Source organism: Myxine glutinosa, chromosome 11 (assembly GCF_964187855.1).
Source record: "Myxine glutinosa chromosome 11, kmMyxGlut1.1, whole genome shotgun sequence".
Taxonomy (NCBI): domain Eukaryota; kingdom Metazoa; phylum Chordata; class Myxini; order Myxiniformes; family Myxinidae; genus Myxine; species Myxine glutinosa.
Genome location: NC_136271.1, coordinates 84,201,909 through 84,223,244, shown reverse-complemented (window position 1 = coordinate 84,223,244; position 21,336 = coordinate 84,201,909). Strand labels below are relative to the sequence as shown.

Genomic DNA, 21,336 nt, shown 5'->3' with positions numbered 1-21,336 from the left:
AAGAGCTCTCTGAGGCCTTCAGAAAGAAGGTTATAGATGCCTATGAGACTGGGAAGGGATTTAAAAAGATCTCAAACAATTTGAAATCAATCATTCGGCTGTCCGGAAGATCATCTACAAGTGGAGAAGATTCCAAACAACTGCCAACTTGTTCAGGCCAGGCCGCCCCAGCAAGTTCAGCCCGAGAGCAGACCGCAAGATGCTGAGAGAAGTCTCTACGAACCCCAGAATGTCATCACGGGACCTACAGGTAGCTCTTGCCACTATTGATGTCAAAGTGCACAGGTCTACTATTAGAAAGAGGCTGCACAAATTTGATCGACATGGGAGGTGTGCCAGGAGGAAACCTTTGCTGTTCAGAAAGAACATCAGGGCAAGACTAAAGTTTGCCAATGAACACCTCGGCAAAGACCAGCACTTCTGGAACAATGTGCTCTGGACAGATGAGTCAAAGGTAGAGCTATTTGGCCACAGTACCAGCAGACATGTTTGGCGAAAACCAAAGACATCATTTGACCACAAGAACCTGATACCAACTGTAAAGCATGGTGGTGGAAATATTATGGTTTGGGGCAGCTTTGCTGCATCAGGGCCTGGGCAGCTCACCATCATAGAATCCACTATGAATTCTTCATTGTACCAGAGGGTGCTTGAGGATAATGTGAGGCCGTCTGTCGGAAAGTTGAAGCTCAACCGAAGGTGGACCTTGCAACATGACAATGGCCCTAAACATACCAGTAAATCCACCAAGGAATGGCTGAAAAGAAAGAAATGGAGGGTTCTAGAATGGCCACGTCAAAGCCCGGATCTAAATCGAATTGGTTTGTTTGTTTTTCACACTGAATAAAAACTTAAAGGTAGAGCATATCGATTGTGATATCCTCTTGGTAAGCCGTGACGTAACGCGCCGCGTCATAATTCTGTTTCCGGGTCCAAACGTGCACGTTACGTCACACTTACCAAGAGGATAAAACACAAGGACACTGCAAGGACTTCCATGAAAGAAGTTGGAATTTCAAAAAAAGTGTATCTGGGGTGAATTAGCAGGGGTAGAAAAGATCAAGGTTTTGGATGGGGGAAGATAAGAGATGGTGGCGAACAGCTGTAAAGATCTGGAGGGAGGAGTGGGATTGAAGGGAGTGGGGGAGTTTGTTCCAGAGGCAGGACAAAAGGGGAATGAAAGAGTGAAGGTGAGCAGAGAGCCTAGATTTTGGCAGTTTAACCATAAGAGGGTTGCAGGCAGATCTTGTGCGACCTGAAGGAATATTGGGGGGACAGAGCACAGAGAGACCTGGGGGAGCAAGGCCGGAGAGGAGTCGGTAGAAGGATGTTTTTAAATAATAATATGTTTATGGTTTATAATATTTTACAAGCCCGTCTTCGCCGCTGTTGGACTTCCTGTCTTGTTGTTATCCTCTTGGTAAGCCGTGACGTAACGCGCCACGTCATAATTCTGTTTCCGGGTCCAAACGCGCGCGTTACGTCACGGCTTACCAAGAGGACACCTCTCCCACCTCCCCCGCCCCCTTCCCATGCCTCCTCCCCCCAAGCCCTCCCTTCCTGATGTCCCTGCTCTCAAATGTTGTGTTTGTGCTTCCCCTTCTCTCCCCATCTTGTTTCCACTCCCCATATTATATGTTTTGTGAGTCTGTTTGATTTTTTTGTGCGATAAATGTGAGCTCTTTCACGAGCCTCGATCCTTTGTACAAAAAAAATCAAAAAAATCAACGTTTGTATTGATATCTATAATCAAATGTTTGTGTTTATATTTATAATCAAACACTTGGATCGATATACAATTTGAGTAAACATCGATCCCCATCCTTCATATTGCATACCGGTTATTACCTGTTTCTACTTCTGCAATGTCAATGAAGTGATCTTCTGACGCTGAAGCCAACATCTTCCCATCATAGCTAAAGCTTAATGTCCGTACAGGCCAGTCCAGTCTGAGAAACACACGACGTATCACAGCATAACATTTTCAACTGTCCTCAGGCCTACAGCTAAAATGAATAAAATACAATCGATGTACACGTTTACAAGTTTCAATAAAACCATCAAACTGTTTAAATCCACACTACTGAGGTTTGTCATAGCATGTACGGCCGCACACATGCAAGCATGGAAACGGCCGTAAAACGATGATGATGTTCAGTATTTTTACTCGGGCCGACAGAATGGCCTAAGCCCTAGACCTAGAGGTATGCACACCCGCCTCTAAACTGTCCAGCCAGGCTTCGAATCTCGACCCAGCTATAAACTGTCATTCCTGTTTAACAGGCAGGGTGCTTCATCGGTGTGTGCGTCCCTCGGATGGACGTTAAACTGGCCTCCCTTCTGCCGGCATTCGTTGGTGAATGTTAAAGATCCCAGGAGATCCTTTGTGAAGAGTAGGCGAGCTATCGCCAGAAAACCACAGGTGTGGTCGAGAAAACCACAGGCGGGACGGAGAGACGGACAGACAGACAGACGGAAAGCAAACCTATAATCTCCTCCAGGTAGTACTAATAAGGCAAAGATTTTGGAAACAAATTAATCTTTTCTGGAAAAAAAACTCATTTATTTACTACAATAACTATTACGAAATGAGCATTTGTAAAGATACCATACCTGGACAAACAACGAACACAGACAAGCTCACGGATGTCCCAAAGGCTTACAAGTGCATCTGCACTGCCCACGGCAAAGTATTTTCCTGTTGGATCAAACTTTATGCAGATGCAGTTCGAAGGGTGAGCATTCACTGAGTGGATCGATTTCAACTCTGGGTAACTGAGAGAAAGCAGAAATGGTAAACTTAGCAAAATAAACCATAAAGATGGTAACATTACTGTAAAAGCTCCAATTCAGATTGTCCAACATACATCGCACATGCCTTCAACCCTTCTCAACCATTACACATGCATCAAACTCCTAATAAAATGTACTGGATTCTAGTCTCTTGTTATATATCCCAAAAATTGAAATAGGATTTTTTTAAAGAGCAAAACATTGTTTTTAAGTTGGATTAACAAGGTACACACACAATTCACGATTATGTTATAATAAGAGTTCCCTTACAAGGAACGTAAATAAACCAGTATACCCACTTGGTATGGGCATGGCAGGAAGGGTTTTGCTATTATCCTGTCTGGGGTATATGAATTGCTCGTTCAATTACAAAGTTTCTTGTAGAGCATTCGCCAAATGGCTTAAGCATTCAAGCAAACACTCCATTCAAAACCAATGATAAGGAACGCCTGGCTAGCTGCTCGGTAGCTGAACACACCACGAGTTTCCTCCCTTTCAGTTTAGTGTTAAACAGCAGTAGTGACTGTTTCAAAAGGTAATCAGACACGTTTGTGGTTTATAATATTTTTGGGGTGCCCCACAAAATGCCATGAAAAGCGATTTATAAACGCTAACACTGAGTATTACTGCACGTAAATGCATACTGTACTCCGCAAAAATATAGGTGTCTAATGCATGTCGATGCCCGAGAGGTTTGGGTGAGGATTAGATAGATTACAAAGACTGTGACGCAGAGCTTTCTGACTCTTTGTCTGAAACCTGGTTCTATTCATGCAATGGCTGCCGAAGGTTCCTTTTCTTGTTGAAGGGGTTGATGGAATTTTCTGATGTTTGAAGAAGGGAAGCAGAGTGGAAGGGATAGCTTTCACTTCTTCTTCTTCTTCTTCTGATATACTGCAGCTCCTCATAGCAATTCCACTCATTATGAAGGGTTTTGGGAAGTTTGGCAAAATATATTCTCAATGAAAGTTAGTCAATCACTTGATAACAGACCACTTGTGACTGGAACAGAACCCGAACCCGGTAAATTTTAGAGGAACTGAACCTGTACTGGATCCGCCAAAAAAAAAAAAAACATACATATTTAGTTCACTATAGACACGAGCACATTAGTAGACACAGACTAGAAGGCAAGCGCGAGAGGGTGGGGGTGCTGGGAGGGAACAAAATCCTGGATTGGAGCGTAGGATTCTGGATCAGGATCACGTCGGAAATGCCAACGAAAAACAAATCTCAGACAAGACATGACAACAAAGCCACGCTAACAATCATTGTACCTTAATGCCCATAACAGTATGCAACATAAATATCAACACACCATGATTCTGTTGTTTGGTCCTCGAGCCATAAAATCAAAAGTTTTTCCATCTCAGCGATCACGCCACTCCTTTTCTTGGTAATTACCTATGACTTCATCTGTGCAGATTCCTTCATGCGTTTCATAATTCTCACCTTGTGCTTGAGTATCGATAGTAGACCAGTTAATTTAAAAGGATAGTGAATGTCCAATTTGCAAAGAAGTTTCCCCTCTCTCAAACTACAATGTCTAATTTCATTCACAACATAAGGGTCTTCTTACGTTTCTTCAATGCACCAGCATCACCAGGATCTCAGGCAAATGATCTGGCCAATGCTCTGACCTCTGAACTCTGTAACTATCCCCCAGCATTGTTCAAAGGAAAGGACAGACTCTTAAAAGCCACGAAGCCACAACGAGCTGATGCTATCTGGTCTAAAGTACCACGAGAACCACCACCGAGTCAGAATTTCAAATACGTACTTGATGGAGGCGCTCTTCTCCATCGCATTCCCTGGAAACTTGGTGACACATATGGCAAGATATTACAGGACTACAGCAATTATGTGATAAAGCACTCCGGTCAGGCAGTGTCGCGTTTGATGGGTACGAGGCAGGGCCTTCAACGAAGGACAGCACGCATCAGCGCCGAGTGGGATGTGAGGGCCGGAAAGTGACGTTCAATCTTTCCATGAAATTGCAGATGAGAAAGAATGACTTTCTCTCTAATCAAGAGGGTCTGCGCATGCGCAAGATTGGAGGTCACGTCTCTTCAAAGCTGTCCATGCGCGCACGCTTTCGAAGTTAAGTAATTTTTCACAATTGTTTTTTGTCGAAACTGTGTCTTTCTTTTGGTGTGTGTAACTATTGGTGTGTCTGTAATATGATTCTCGGTGTTGGTTTTTCATACCTTTGTACAGAATCGTCGGTTAGTTCGTGTCGCGTATTCTGAGGCCTAGTGTAGGCTACCATGTCCGACCTTGGCTTGAGGCTTTGTTTTTGTATCAGCGGTTCTTCGATTGCGCTGCAATTACTTTCGGTCTCTGTTTTTCCCGGTCTTTTCATCCCATACTTCCTTGTTTTAAAATCTCAACTCAAAAAAATATATATATATTTTTTTTCCTTCTCTGTTCTTATCCGTTTGTTCATTCTTATTTGTTCATTCGTTCTTCGACCACGTTGTTCGTGATCACGTGACCACGTTGTTAAAAAATATTTAAACTGTCCCCTGAAGAACTGTATTCTGTCGTATACGATAACACCTTTTTCTTCTTCTTCTATAAAAGGATCCTTTCGACTTGCTCACCAAATCTATTCATTCCAAAAAAAAATTCCATCTCTTACAGTGCCTCTTTCATACATTCCCTAAACTCTCCAGCACTCCACCCATCCTTCAGCGTCCTCAAATGTATTTTTGACTCGAAGGTCTCAAGAAACTCATTTTGCAATAAATGTTCGTTTCCCATTAATCGTACACTTTTCAAAATCCAATCTCACCCCTCCCCTCCAAATCTTCCCCATCACCCCTCCCCTATCACCCATCCCCTCCAAATCTACCCCCTTGCCCCTCCCCTCCAAATCTTCCCCATCACCCATCTCTTTCAAATATTCCCCCTTGCCCCTCCCCTCCAAATCTTCCCCATCACCCATCCCTTTCAAATCTTGCCCCTCCCCTCCAAATCTTCCCCATCACCCCTTCCCTCCAAAACTTCCCCATCACCCCTCCCCTCCAAAACTTCCCCATCACCCCTCCCCTCCAAAACTTCCCCATCACCCCTCCCCTCCAAAACTTCCCCATCACCCCTCCCCTCTAAATCTACCCCCTTGACCCTCCCCTCCAAATCATCCCCATCACCCATCTCTTTCAAATCTTCCCCCTTGCCCCTCCCCTCCAAATCATCCCCATCACCCATCCCTTTCAAATCTCCCCCCTTGCCCTTTCCCTCCTAAACTCCCCCCACACCCCTCCCCTCCGAGACTCTCCCTCGCTCCTCCCCTCCTAGACTACCCTCTCACCCCTCCTCAAAGCGTCCTCCCCGCTTCTTCCCCCTTCCAACTTTCACCTTCATCTCCCTCAACCTTCTGCCTCACTCTTCCCCCTCCTCAAACCTCACTGTGCCTCACCCAGTCACCCAATCACCATCAAACCTTTTGTCCGCCCCATTCTTCCCTTTCTCCAAGCTATTCTGAAATCTCTGACACACCTTCAACAGCTCTCCCTACCTCTTCCTCCTCTGCCACATCTTACCCTACCGCTCACCCCTCCCCTGTTCTGTATCCAATGCTCCCCCTTCCTCTTCTTTAACAGTATGTACCTCAAACATCCGGGGCCTTCGCTCAAACTTGACTGCTCTCTCCATACAGGTTGCTTCTGACAAACCAGACGTGATCTGCTTAACAGAAACTTTCCTCCTTCATGATGTCTCTGATTCCTTGGTATCTCTCCCAGGTTACTCCCTCCTCTGGTATGATAGACCTGAGCCTCATCCTGGAGGTGGGGTTGCTATCTTTGTAAAAAACTCTCTTCCTCACTCGCCCTGCACTGCCCTCTCTCCACCTCACCCCCAGGAATACCTTTGGCTACGGCTTCCCCTTCGCTCCCACCTTTTGTTCATATGTGTGTTGTACCGTCCACCAAACAGTGATGACCATCTACATCTCGCTGTCTGATAATATGGACCAACTTCTATCTCCCCATCCCAACTCTCTCTTCCTCATATGTGGTGATTTCAATTGTCACCATGCCAGTTGGCTGGGTGTGGGTACCTCTCTCACCAGCCACCATGGAGGTCTCACCACCAGCTCTTCAGCAAAGGACTTCTGTGACTCACTGGGACTGACACAATCTGTCAATTTCCCGACCCGGATCTCAGTCAACGGAGCATCTTCTCTTCTGGACTTGGTTATGACTAACTTCCCTGAAAATGTCTGCTGCTCTTCTTCTGCTCCAATCAGCTCATCTGATCATGTGCTTGTTAAAGTGGACATCTCTCTGACCATTCTCAGAGAGCCTCCTTAGCGTCGACGAGTCTGGCATTTCACTCAGGCCAACTGGCACGGTCTTCAAGCAGCCATCAATCATCTGGACTGGTCTCCCATCTCTACCGCCTCTGACATCAACTCATCCTGGGAATTCTTCCAAAGTAAATTGCTCTCTCTCATGCATAAATTTATCCCATCTCGTCTTCAGTTGTCATACTCTTCCTCCCGTCCATGGTACACGGAATCTTGTGGTGAGGCTACTGCCCAGAAACAACTTGCTTTCGTCTCCTGGAAATCAAATCCAACGGAAGGAAATCTCATTTCCTTTCACACAGCCCGAAACAAGTGTGTGTCCACCCTCAGGAGAGCCAGGAAACAATATCTCTCCGTTCTCAGGACCGAACTCTCTTATCTGTCTCCCTCTTCCAAATCCTGGTGGCGTCTGGTCAAATCTGTTTCTGGTGTTTGTTCCCCCTCCAACCCCTCCCTTACCTCAAACGGCCACACGGCTGACTCCGCACGTGAAAAAGCTGAATGCCTCAACTCTGTGTTTGCCTCTAAATCTTGTGTCCCAAACCCATCCCTCTCTGTACCCACCGTACCCAGTCGTACCCAGCTGCTCCTGGACTCTGTGTCCTTTCCTCCTGACAAGGTGGAAAAGTTTCTGTCAACCCTCGACTCTGATTCTGCAACTGGACCTGACGGCATCAGCCCACGGGTCCTAAAATCCTGTTGTTCCACTCTTTCACTCCCTCTCTCTGTACTCTTCATGCTCTCTTTTGCTCAAGGTCATCTCCCATCTGCTTGGAAATCTGCCAACATCACCGCTTTGCACAAAAAAGGTGCAAAAACAGATCCCAGCAACTACAGACCAATCAGCCTTCTCCCAATTATCAGCAAAGTCATGGAATCCATCATTGCTTCAGATATGAAATCTTTCCTCTTCTCCAATGGCTTGATCTCTGATCATCAATTTGGTTTCAGACCTGGTCACTCTACTCTGGACATGCTGCTTCTGCTTTCTCAACAATGGATGGAGGTCCTCAATGCCAAACAGGATATTAGAGCTGTCTCCCTTGACATATCACGTGCCTTCGATACGGTCTGGCACCCCGCTCTGCTCACCAAACTCTCCTCTTTTGGTATCCGTGGAAATCTCCACGCATGGCTGGCGGACTTCCTCTCTAGTCGTAGTCAACGTGTGGCCCTGAATGGGTTTCTCTCATCTCCTCTTCCTGTTCAGGCTGGAGTTCCCCAAGGCAGTGTTCTGGGCTTTGTGCTTTTTCTGGTCTCCATCAATGATCTCTCTGACTCTCTTGAAAATCCTCTCTATCTCTTTGCTGATGACTCTACTCTCTGTCGCTCCATTCTTCATCCCTCAGATCGGCAGTCTGCAACCTCCTCACTCTCTGCAGACCTGGACAAAATCACAGACTGGGCAAACAAGTGGAACATGTCTTTCAATCCTGACAAATCTCACACTCTTACGAGGTCTCTCCGAAAAGACCGACTGGACAACCCTCCCATCCACTTTCTGAATAATCCTCTCCAAGAAGTTCTGTCACTCAAGCTTTTGGGTCTCACTATCTGCCATGATCTTTCCTGGGAAAACCACATTTCAAATCTGGCCTCCAAAGCCAATCGCCGACTGGGCATCCTCCGTCGTGCGAAGTCCTTCCTTGGCACACCTGAGCTCCTCTCCACATACAAGGCTTTCATCCGCAGCTCAATGGAATACTGCTCTCCCCTCTGGGCTGGTGCTCCTGCCTCACACCTAGCTCGTCTTCACGCTGTTGAAAGCAAAGCATTCATAATCATTGGAATCTCCCATGATGAAGCTAACTCCAAGGGCCTCTCACTCACTCATCGCAGGCAGGTTGGTGGTCTTTCCGTCTTCTACCGACTCCTCTCTGGCCTTGCCCCCCCCCCAGCTCTCTCTGGGCTCTGTCCCGCAAATATTCCAACAGGTCGCACAAGATCTGCCTGCAACCCTCTTATGGTTAAACTGCCAAAATCAAGACTCTCTGCTCACCTTCACTCCTTCATTCCTCTTTTCTCCCGCCTTTGGAACAAACTCCCTCATTCTCTTCAATCCCACTCCACCCTCCACGTCTTTAAAACAGCTGTTCACCACCATCTCTTATCTTCCCCCATCCAAAACCTTGATCTTTTATACCCCCGCTAATTTCACCCCAATTCCACTTTTTTGAAATACCAACTTCTGTCCTGGAAGTCCTTGGTGTCCTTGTGTTTTATTCTTCTCAGACCCCTCCCACCCCCCCCCCCCCTTCCCACGCCTCCTCCCCCAAGCCCTCTCCCTCCCACACATCTCCCTGCTCTCAAATGTTGTGTTTGTGCGCTTCCCCTTCTCTCCCCATCTTGTCTTCCGCTCCCTCTTTTTATATATTTTGTTTGTCTGGTTGATTTGTTTGTGAAGTAAATGTTAGCTCTTTCACGAGCCTCGATTCTGTATACAAAAAAAAAGAAAAGAAAAAAAAGAAGAGAATACGCAACGGTTCCTTGGCCTTTTGGGAGAAAATCTAGCCACGCGTGGTTGTGAAATAGCCCATGCCACTGGGGACGCTGATGTACTTATTGTGCAAGCGGCAGTAAACGTCTCAGAAACCTGTGAAGCAGTACTGGTGGGTGATGACACTGACCTGCTTGTTCTCATGATTCATCTTGCTGATGAAAACAAGCATAATATCTACTTCCGACCCGAACCAAAGAAAGGAGCAGCCCTCAGGTGTATGGGAGTTAATTCGATAAGGAACAAACTTGGGGAGCACATCTGTTGGAATATTCTTTTCGTACATGCCTTCCTTTGGGTGTGATACTACAACCAGGTTATTTGGGATCGGGAAAGCAGCTGGATTAAAACTTGTAAAAGAGAAAGACATTCCGTGAACAAGCTGAAGTATTCAGAAGTGTGAAGTCGTCGATGGACCGGGTCATTGCAGCTTGTGAGAAGGCCATGACCATAGTGTAGAAAGGGAAGCAGACTGACCACCTTGATACCATGAGATATCACCACTTCCAGGAGCTAGTCACCACCAGAAAAAGGCCATCCACCCCAACATCTTGCCACCAACATCTGCAGCAACGAAGTACCACAGCCTCAGAGTGTTCCATCAGGTCCAACAGTGGCAGGGGAATGCTTTGCAGGATGAAGATTGGGGTTGGAAGCTTCCTGAAGGAAGATTGAAACCAGTGAACTCGGACTTTGGCCCTGCCCCTCAATCACTTCTGGAGCTTGTGAGATGCACCTGCAATACTGGCTGTGGGGCATTATGGTGTGGGTGTTGCCGACAGGGACTGGAATGTTCCTCTGCTTGTTCTGGATGCAGAGGCATTTTTGTCAAAACATGTCGACTAATGACTAGGATGATAACGAGGGCAGTGGCAGTGAAATGTGACTTTTCGAGCAGTACTTCTCTGAGGTTCGATGAGCTTTAGTGTTGACTAGTGGTTAGTGTACTTTCGGTTACCCCCCAAACTGCTACTCATGGCCACTTTAGGACCTTCAAACGGTTTCCATTGAAAGGACTGATGCCAAAAACATTGGTAAAAACACTAGGTTGGGTGGATTATGATGAAATAATGAGAAGCTATGCCATATTGTAATTCTGGGATGCTGGTCAAAGTTCGGGGGGGGGGGGGGGGGGGAAGGGTACCCTGAATGCAGGCATTAGAAGACTCAAAGTATTTTAAAATGTTTCCAAATGAAAGGTTGACTCCAGAAACATAGGTAAAGACACCAAGTTTTTGGGGGTATGATGAATGGTTGAGAAGTTATGCACATTTGTAATTCTGAGTTGTGAAGCAACGGGTTTGGTGTAGGGGTACCCCCATATATGGCATAAAGAATCTTCCAACACTACTTTTAGTACTTCCATATGAAAGATTGCCCCTGAAAACCAAGGGAAAGGTGTTGATTTTGTTGGTTTATCTTGAAATTGGCCGAGTTATGCCTATCTGAAAATTCGGCAATTTAATGGAAAACGAGTTAAAATCAACAACTTTCATCCACGAAATTCACCATGTTCCACTCCAAAGACTTTACAAGACTTTTGGTATGTTATAAGGTTGACTTATCTTAGACAGATACATGTGGTTTCATTTCTGTTGCAATTAGTGGTGGGTCTTGATGTATATTGACTGGACAAATAGGCCAGATTTCTAAAATCCTCAGTTTTCATCTGATCGACTTGAAATCTACACAGGATTTGCATATCAGCTTACTGAAACCAACCACCAACTATTTTTGAAGTCAACATAGGCCAAAGGTCAACCACTTTTCTGAGATTTCTAAAATCCTCAATTTTCATCCGATCAACTTGAACTTTGAAGAGGATTTGCCTATCAGGTCACTGAATTCAACCAGGAATTATTTTTGAGGTCACCATCGGCCAACAACTTATTTTAGGGATTTAGCAAGTATCGTGCTGTGCACGACATATTTCTTTGTTTGTTTGTCTGTCTGTGAACAAGACATCTCAAAACGTTGTGGACGGATTCAAACAAAATTTGTCAGAGAGGTAGTGTATGTGACGAGGACTAAATGATTAGATTTTGGTGAAGATCGGATTCAGACCGGCTCGTAGAATTTTCTAAAGTGATTCTTCTTCTGATGATTCTTCTTCACGTGAAAGATGAGGAAGTTGTTGTGGTAGGAGGAGACCTAAATGGACATGTGGGAAGGAGTATGGACGGTTTTGAGGGAGATCATGGGGGTAACGGATATGGTGTGAGAAATGGAGAAGGTGAAAAGATTTTGGAGTTTGCCGATGGAGCTGATTTGTAATACTCAGTTCCAGAAAGAGGATAATAAGCTTGTTACATACACGTCAGGTGGGTCGACGACAACCGTTGACTACCTGATGGTGCGTAGGCGAGATAGGGGGCACCTCCGGGACACAAAGGTGATCCCGGGGGAGGAGGCTGTTTCACAGCACCACTTGGTTGTCTGCGACATAAAGGTGAAAGGTGCGAGGAGAGCTCGGCGGGTGAAGTACCAACCGAGAATGAAGGTGTGGAGGTTGAAAGTGGTTGGATGTCAATGAAAGATAGTCTGCTGGGAGCCGTTGGTGAGGTATGTGGATGGACAAAAGGACCACCGAGGCACTCGGAAACATGGTGGTGGGATGATGAAGTTGGAAAGAGGATTGACGAGAAGAGGAAGAGGTTCAAGGAGTGGCAGAAGGCGAAGGGTACGGGAGCAGAAAAAGCAGAGCATGAAAGTTATAAGGCAGCCAAGAAGGCTGCAAAGAAAGAGGTAGCAAAGGCACAGGAGGCATGTAGGAAAATGTTCGGAGAACGCTTGGATTCGGAAGCGGGTCAGAGAGCGGTATTCATGATTGCAAAGCAGATAGCGAAAGAGAGGTGTGATGTGATGGGGGTGAGTTGCTTGAAGGAAGAAGTGGGACAAATCGTTGTGGACCCAGATGGAATTAAAGGAAGATGGAAAAGATATATGGAAATGCTGTTGAATACAGAGAATGAATGGGATGGCAACATAGAGAGTAACCCAGGTTTAGGACCGGCAGAGAAGATAACTGAGAAGGAAGTTGAGGAAGCGATAAAAGCAATGAAGAGTAGAAAAGCGGGAGGGCCGACGGGAGTTGTGGGAGATATGTTGAAGGCAGCAGGAAGTTGGGGTGTGAAGAGAATGACAGAGATCTGTAATCTGGTGGTGAAAGAAGGCCGCATTCCAGTGGTTTGGGAACTGAGTACCCTCGTCCCTCTATACAAGGGGAAAGGTGACCCTCTGGAGTGTGGCTCGTAACCGAGCGATAAAGTTATTGGAGCATGGAATGAAGGTATTGGAAAGGGTGTTGGAGAGGAGGTAAGGAAGAAGGTGAAGATCGACGAAATGCAGTTTGGATTTATGCCAGGAAGAGGAACGACAGACACGCTCTTTATTGTGAGTCAGTTGCAGGAGAAGTGCATGGAGAAGAGGAAGAAGTTGTTTCTTAGGTTTGTTGATCTGGAGTAAGCATTCGATAGGGTTCCCGCGAAGTATTGACATGGGCATTGAGGAAGTTAGGAGTGGAGGAATGGTTGATCAGAGTAGTGATGGCAATGTACAAAAGAGCGTGCACAGCTGTAAGGACAAAGGACGGGAACAGAGGTGAGTAGTGATGGCAATGTACAAAAGAGCATGCACAGCTGTAAGGACGAAGGACGGGAACAGTGGTGAGCTTGAGGTGAAGGTGGGAGTGAATCAGGGGTCGGTACTAAGTCCACTACTATTTGTAGCTGTGATGGAGGGGCTGGCTCAAAACGTAAAGGAGGGTTTACCGTGGGAGTTGTTGTATGCAGATGATCTGGTGTTGATTGCGGAAAGTATGGATGCACTGAAGAAAAAGATGAACAAGTGGAAGGAATGTATGGAGACAAAAGGTCTGAAGGTGAATATCGGAAAGACGAAGGTAGTAGTGGTAAAGCAAGTGGGTAAGGCAAGTGGTAAAGCATGTGGTGAGGTGGAATAAACTGGGAAGTGGCCGTGTGCTGTGTGCAGGAAGGGTGTCGGAGTGAACTCCATTCAATGTACAATGTGCGCTAAGTGGATTCATCAAAAATGTAGTGGTCTGAGAGGGCCATTAACCAGTGTGGCAGCCACATTCAAATGTAAGGTGTGCACAGAGGGAGCTGCAGATGGAGGAAATGTTGAGCTGGATCTTGGAGACGGCATGAAGATGGAAGGTGTGAAAACATTTTGCTACCTCGGAGACGTGCTGAATGGAGAAGGTGGATCAGACTCGGCAACGGTTGCTAGAGTGAGATGTGCATGGAAGAAGTTTCGGGAACTGAATGGCGTGCTGATGAGGAGGAGAGTGTCGTTGAAGCTGAAGGGAAAGGTGTATGCTGCATGTGTGAGAAGTGTTATGATTTATGGGAGCGAGACATGGGTAATGAATGCCGAGCAGCAACGAAGGCTGGAAAGGGTGGAAATGCGAATGGTTCGGTGGATGTGCGGAGTATCGTTGAGAGAGAGGAAGACAAATGATGAATTGCGAAAGATGATGGGAATAGAGCCTGTGATTGATGCTGTGAAGAGGAACAGGTTGAGATGGTTTGGTCATGTGTTGAGGAAGGATGAAAGTGACTGGTTGAGAAGTGATGGAAATGAATGTAGAAGGAAGTAGAGGACGGGGAAGACCGAGAAAGACTTGGCTAAAGATGGTAGAAGAAGAAATGCGGGCAAGGGGGTTAACAAGGAGAGATGCAGAAAATAGGGCAAAATGGAGAACATTGTCATGGGGACCGCAAGGCTAACCCCCGCTCTAGCAGGGAAAATGACCTTAAAATGCATGTTGTATTCTCCTTCACCATTGGGAAAGGAATGAAAAATGAATGAATGAATGATCGTTTTAAGGCCATTTTTCCCCGCTAGAGCAGGGGTTAGCCTTGCGGGCCCCATGACAATCATGGTTCCCTATTTGAGGCAATGTTTTTATGGCCGGATGCCCTTCCTGACACCAACCCTTGGTCACGCTCTTACGATGCGCAGGGATACGGTGTACCTATTCTAAATCGGGGTACACACCGTGATCATTCATCCCAGCAAGCTGGTACTCAATTTGCCGACCTCGGAAGGATGACAGGCTGAGTCAACCCCCCTGGCGTTAATTCAGCGATCGACCGGGATTCGAACCCAGGATTCTCGGATCCCAAGCTGGCACCCTAACCGCTAAGCCAACACCTTCACCATTGGGAGAAAGGGCTAAAAACGATATATAGCAGGATATCTCAAAAAGTTGTGGACGGATTTGGATGAAACTTGGGGACATGTTGGGTGTGTGACAAGGAATAATCGATTTGATTTTTTTTGAAGATCTGAATATGGATTCAGATACGAGATTTTGTTTAATTTGTAAGTGATTCTTCACCATTGAGAGATCGGCGAAAAGCGATATATAACATATTTTAAAAAGTTATGCACGAGTTATGACTAAACTTGGTGGATGAGCTGGTTAGGTGACAAGAACAAGCCGATTAGATTTTTGTTCAGGTCCGAATCCAGATCCGTCCTATCAGTGGGATACAAAACGTAAACTGTTCACAAGGTGGAGGTATGCTCTCTACCGAGTGCCGTTCTAGTTTTAAATGATTTCCCTTCCCTCTTGTTTCCATGGCCTGAGGCATCGTCATGTATTTCCATATTTGTTTATTTTTCTGAATGTGGTTAATCCCAACGTTTGTTTGTGTTATAAACAATTTACTTTTGTTTTCTATACAACATTGAGGTTCACAGAAGAAGCAATCAGATCACATTCACAAATTTATACCCCTCAGCTATCGTAAAAGCCTTTTCTGTCATCCCTGTGTTGTCATTCGGTTATGTTTAAAGATTTTTTGTATACAAAATCACGGATTATGTTGGGCGACAGAAGGAAAGACAACTTACTAACAATGGGGCAACAGGTGTAGGCAATAAGAAGGGATTTTTGTTTTTTTGTATACAAGATCGAGGCTCGTGAAAGAGCTAACATTAATCACACAAAAAGTCGAACCGACACATAAAACACAAAAAATAAGGTGAGAGGTAGACAAGATGGGGAGAGAGGAGGAAGGACACAAACACAACATTTGAGAGCAGGGACATTGGGAGAAATGTGGGAGGGGGAGGGCTTGGGGGGAGGTGGGAGAGGTATAAAACATATGAACACTGCAAGGACTTCCAGGAAAGAAGTTGGAATTTCAAAAAAAAAAAAGTATCTGGGGTGAATTTGGTCTTTTGGTTGGTGGTCTTTCCGTCTTCTACCGACTCCTCTCTGGCCTTGCCCCCCCAGCTCTCTCTGTGCTCTGTCCCGCAAATATTCCTACAGGTCGCACAAGATCTGCCTGCAACCATCTTATGGTTAAACTGCCAAAATCAAGACTCTCTGCTCACCTTCACTCCTCTTTTCTCCCACCTCTGGAACAAACTCCCTCACTCTCTTCAATCCCACTCCACCCTCCAGGTCTTTAAAACAGCTGTTCACCACCATCTCTTAACTTCCCCCATCCAAAACCTTGATCTTTTCTGCCAAAAATCTGAAATGAACTGGTTCGACGCCCGCGCTAGAGAGGTCGCGGGCGACTGAGATGTATTAACAAATTAGTTGATTAATTTGAGACGTCCGATTTCTAGTTTGGAAATTTGGAAGAGCTTGACCCTAGCCTTTCCCTTGCGAGGGCAAGGAGGAACTTAACACTTGACACTTAAGCTTAGTTTGAAGTACACCCTGCCAAAAATTTTGCCAAAATTTTTGCCAAAATTTTGGCAAAATTTTTGATGTTGTGTTCTGCATTTGTTATTTTTTGTTTCTATATGTAAATGTGTTTTGAGGCTCTTGCACAAGCCTCAAACTATGTATATGAAGAATAAAGTTACCTAAACGGCTAAAATATTTGATTACACGTCCAACAACAGCCGGACCACTCCTACTCTGCAAACACCTCAAGACATCATCGACTCATTCCAATTGACATGAATGCCATTTAGAAACACGCATACATATACGGTACTCACGTCAGAATGCTGATGCATCCATTTCCATTTCCATTCGTGAGAAAAAAAAGATCATTGTCATTGTTCCATGATATTTCATTAACTTCAAACTTGAACTGCTCCTCTGCCTTTGACCTGTATGTCCGAGCATCAATAAAAGTAACAACATCTTCTTTGTTACCCACAGCAATTGTGTGTCCATCAGGGCTCCAACAAATATTAATGTTTTCACCTGTAACACAAAAAACACCACATTGAGTAACTAGCTTCACAGAGCATGTGCTGCAATATAAACTAGAGAGTTCACAGAACATGCTAAATACACAGTGTTTATATACAGGAAGGCCTTGCCATTCGCTGGGGTTACATTCTGGAAAATCCTTTTGAACCACAAAGCCACAAACTTAGGGGGTATGTATATATATATGTATATGTATATATATATGACTATGGACTTCAATTTTAAAATTTGGCCAAATTGTACCTTTAGTGAACATGTTTGTGCTTTGTTTTGTGCTATTTATTGTCATGAATAAAAGAGTTATGAAGAACATGAAACGAAGTTAATTTTCTTGAGTTATTATTATTTTGCGTGCCTATTATTTTATTTTCAACAGCCTAAGGCTGCTGGTTGCATCATTGCTGAGAGTATGGCTGTGCAATGATGCAGAACCCTTTTCCCAGTGATCTGGTACTCACTTTGCCAACCCTCGAAGGATGACAGGCTGAGTCAACCCACCTGGTGTTATTTAACAACACAACAGGGGCTCAAACTCAAGACCACAAGATATTCAGCCAGCCATATTAACTGTTAAGGAAATACCAGGCTTACTTTTCTGGATGAAGAACATAAAATAAAATTATTTTCTTCAGTTAAGATCATGAAATTTACCTTTAATAATAATGATGGCTAATGATAGATAAACTTGATCCAATAATGCGATGGTGATGGCGACGTTGATGATGGTGACGATAGATTAGTTGATGGAAATGATGGTGCATAACCATTATGGCGGCATATTCTTTACCCCGATACATATTGCTGCACACTTTCATGCTTTGTATCGATAAATTGATTAGTTCTTGGAAATATTATGAAGGTGATTTGTTTTATGCAGTCTTCAAGTACATAATTCACATTAAATAAAGGTTTAAAGGTGTATAAATTAATTAATTATGGGTTTTATCACTATTTTACCCAGTGTCTATTACACCACCCTATGCAGTCGTGGCCAAAAATATTGGCACCCTTGCACTTTTTCAAATAATGCACCATTCCTTACAGAAAATTGTTGAAATAAAAAAATCTTTTGGTTTCCACATTTGTATTTCTTTGGTTTTCAGTGGAACAAAACCAAAAAAAGCTGAAAAAATTACTAAATCTAAGCATATTCCACACAGAAATCCTAAAATGGCCCGGACAATACTATTGGCACCTTTTATAAGTTGTTAGAAATAATTAGATTTCAAGCAGGTGATTCTCCTTTACTTTGGAATTGAAGTCACCTGTGGTGAGTTGCAGGTGCCTCCAATATAAATATCACTCATCCCACCAGTTTGAAAAGGGAAAAGGAGTAATTCTGCTGTTTTATGTCACTGTGTGTAAAACAATGAGCATGGAGAAAAGAAAGAAAACCAGAGAGTTGTCTGAGGTCAGACACAAGATTGTAGCTAAGCATTGACAATCTCAAGGCTACAAGTACATCTCCAGAGACATTGATGGTCCTGTGTCCACAGTAAGCAATGTTATCAGGAAGTTTAAGGGACATGGCACTGTAGTCAACCTCCCGGGACATGGCCGCAAGAGAAAACTTGATCGAAGATTGCAGTGAAGGATTGTTTGAATGGTGGAGAAAGCACCTTGATCAACTGCCAAACAGATTCAAACTGATGTTCAGACACAAGGTACGACAGTTTCAACTCACACAATCCGTCACCAACTCAATGAAAGGGGGTTCTATGGTCGGAGACCCAGGAGGACCCCACTGCTAAGAAAGCCCGACGGGAGTTTTCCAAAACACACCTGAACAAGCCAAAATCCTTCTGGGAGAATGTCCTGTGGACAGATGAGACCAAATTAGAGCTTTTTGGTAAAGCACATCATCTCTATGTTTACAGAAAACAAAATGAAGCCTTCAAAGAAAAGAACACCTTCCCTATAGTCAAACATGGAGGAGGGTCAGTGATGTTTTGGGCTTGCTGTGCTGCCTCTGGCACTGGGTACCTTGAATATGTGCATGGCATCAGGAAATCAGGTGATTACCAAGGCATTTTGGAGCGCAATGTTCAACCCAGTGTCAGAAAGCTGTTTCTCCGTCGAAGGTCATGGGTCTTGCAGCAGGACAATGACCCCAAACACACTTCAAAAAGCACCCAGGAATGGTTCAAGACAAAACACTGGACTGTTCTGAAGTGGCCAGCAATGAGTCCAGATCTAAATCCCATTGAACACCTGAGGGGAGATCTGAAAACAGCAGTTGGGAGAAGGCACCCTTCAAATCTGGGAGAACTTAAGAGGTTTGCACAAGAAGAGTGGGACAAACTGCCAGTAGAGAGGTGGAGGAAGCTCATTCATGGCTAAAGGAAGTGCTTGACTGTAGTTATTTTGTCCAAAGGCCGTGCTACCAAATATTAAGTCTTGGGTGTGTTACGTGTTCCTCCCCGACCTCCTGGTCTCGGTATACCTCCGAACCCCGAGAGGAGCCACGGCAGAAAAAATGTTATTCCGTGTCAAACTCAATAATGAAACCACACCAATGGTTATCAACAAACAAATAATATATTAAAAAGCACACAGGAAGAACAATACAACAATGGTAGCAATCAACCATACAATCAATATCTTAAGATGGTACCATCTATCTATAATTCCAGTAATCTCTGTCTGTCTGTCTGTACGTCTGTACGTTTGTTTGTTTGTCTGTGACCGCTGTTTCTCGACAACTACCGGTCCGATATACTTGAAACTTGCCAGGTATATTGCTGGGGACCCGAGGATGTGCCTTTTCAAGGTTTCATATTAATCGGACAATTACTTACCGAGCTATGTCCAAAAAACGATTCAACCAATCAGAGAGCAGCGAACGATCGCGTGTGCCGAACGTGGAGGACACACTCTGCCTCGGATGGCACATTTGACAGCGTATTCATTTATTTCACGTTTGCAAACTATGTTGGCGCTATGTTGGCGTTAAACGATGTTTTAAAACTAATAAAAACGAATTTGCGATTCATTCGCTTTCCTGCGCGTTTGTGTACGCGATGGCGATTTCTTTACCAAACTCCGGAAGCCGTTCGCTTTGGACCGAACCATTTCATGTAAATAGAGGGGGGGGGATTGTCACCACTCGCAAGCCGTTCGCTTTGGACCAAACCATTTCATGTAAATAGAGGGGGGGGATATAATTTTAGATATATATATATATAGTACGGGCATGCCCTAGTCTTCTCAAATACCCTAACTCAAACTCACTGCGCTTCCAGTGAACGGAACAGAACACTCCTCAATGTCTCTATAACTCAGAGGGGATCCCGGCGAAGAGGCGAGTAAGGAGGTGTAGGCAAGGCGTGGACCGTCACGTGGTCCAAACCAACAGCACACGGGCGGTGGAAAGAGAAATCCCAAAGACGCGATCCAGACGTGTACATTCACCGTTCAATCCGCAAACCGCAGTGTAATCTTCACACGCCGCTTTCGTGCACACCCATCCCCGGCAGACCACCGGAGGGCGAGGCCAACTGACGCGGCAAAAACCTTGTTCAGTGAACGATGCGCGAGGGTCAAAATGGCGGACAGCTCTTGCTCGAGCCGTAGCCTCGAGGCGAGGATTCTCCGGAACCTCAACGCCTATACCTGAATACGCAGGTTTTTCAATACTCCCGCGATAACACCAATCGTACGAAATTCCTTTCACTGACTCAAAGTTCACTCGCGACCTTCGCTCGACCACGCTCGGTACGGAGGTTCAAGACACGTCCTTTCACTGTCTCCTCACGCCTTCTTCTTCTTCTCTGTCGTCGTCTTCCGGCTTCGTCTCTTTTCCATGAGCGCTTTTAACCTTGTAACCACAATATCCATTTCCCTTAAACAACAATAACCATAGTACTTAGAACCAACAATAATAATAATAACAACAATAATAATAAGTGCCGAATCCGTAACAGGTGTCAATAATTTTGTCAATGCCATTTATTTTTATTTTCTGATTTAAAAGGATGTATTAAGTTCTGAATCAAAAACAAAAGTTCTGTAATGTTACCAGTGAAATAAAGAATTGTGGAGACCAAATACTTTTGTCAATTTCAACGTATGTTTAGAGAAAGTTGTGAGTTATTTGAAAAAAGTGCAAGGGTTTCCAATATTTTTGGCCACGACTGTATAACACTTTACATTCGTTCTACGTGCCTGTCGTTTGTGTCCATTATAACATCTTTAAAGACAGTAAATTTTCTGTTTGGAATGATTTCAAATATTGTTTGATTGTCAGGCGGGCAGGCAGAGTAAAAAATAAAATAAAATCTCACTCCTCTGTGGATATGTGATTGGGACGACTTCAGAGCCAAGGTAAGATAAAACGAAAGACGTCTTCATATTCATGTCCCGATTAATGTTTAAAATGCAACATTCAATTTCAATAAGATGCCCATCAATCATAAACTGATAAGACAGACAGACATGAACAAATTGCTTAAACCCGATTTTCACTTGGCGTGTGCGGGGTTACAAGGATATATAGCATACAATTACATGACCTCGATTCACACATGA

At 44.6% G+C, this 21,336-nt stretch overlaps 1 protein-coding gene across 1 annotated transcript in view; it reads right to left on the bottom strand.

Moving 5' to 3' along the window:
- Positions 1–21,336, bottom strand: part of THOC3 (THO complex subunit 3) — an 84,094-nt gene that overhangs the window by 13,067 nt on the left and 49,691 nt on the right. Inside the window, exons 3-5 of the mRNA XM_068131529.2 lie at positions 16,590–16,800; positions 2,614–2,775; positions 1,849–1,949 (exon numbers count right to left, since the gene is read on the bottom strand). Of these exons, the coding sequence (XP_067987630.1) occupies positions 1,849–1,949; positions 2,614–2,775; positions 16,590–16,800 (474 nt within the window). The remainder of the gene's footprint in view (positions 1–1,848; positions 1,950–2,613; positions 2,776–16,589; positions 16,801–21,336) is intronic.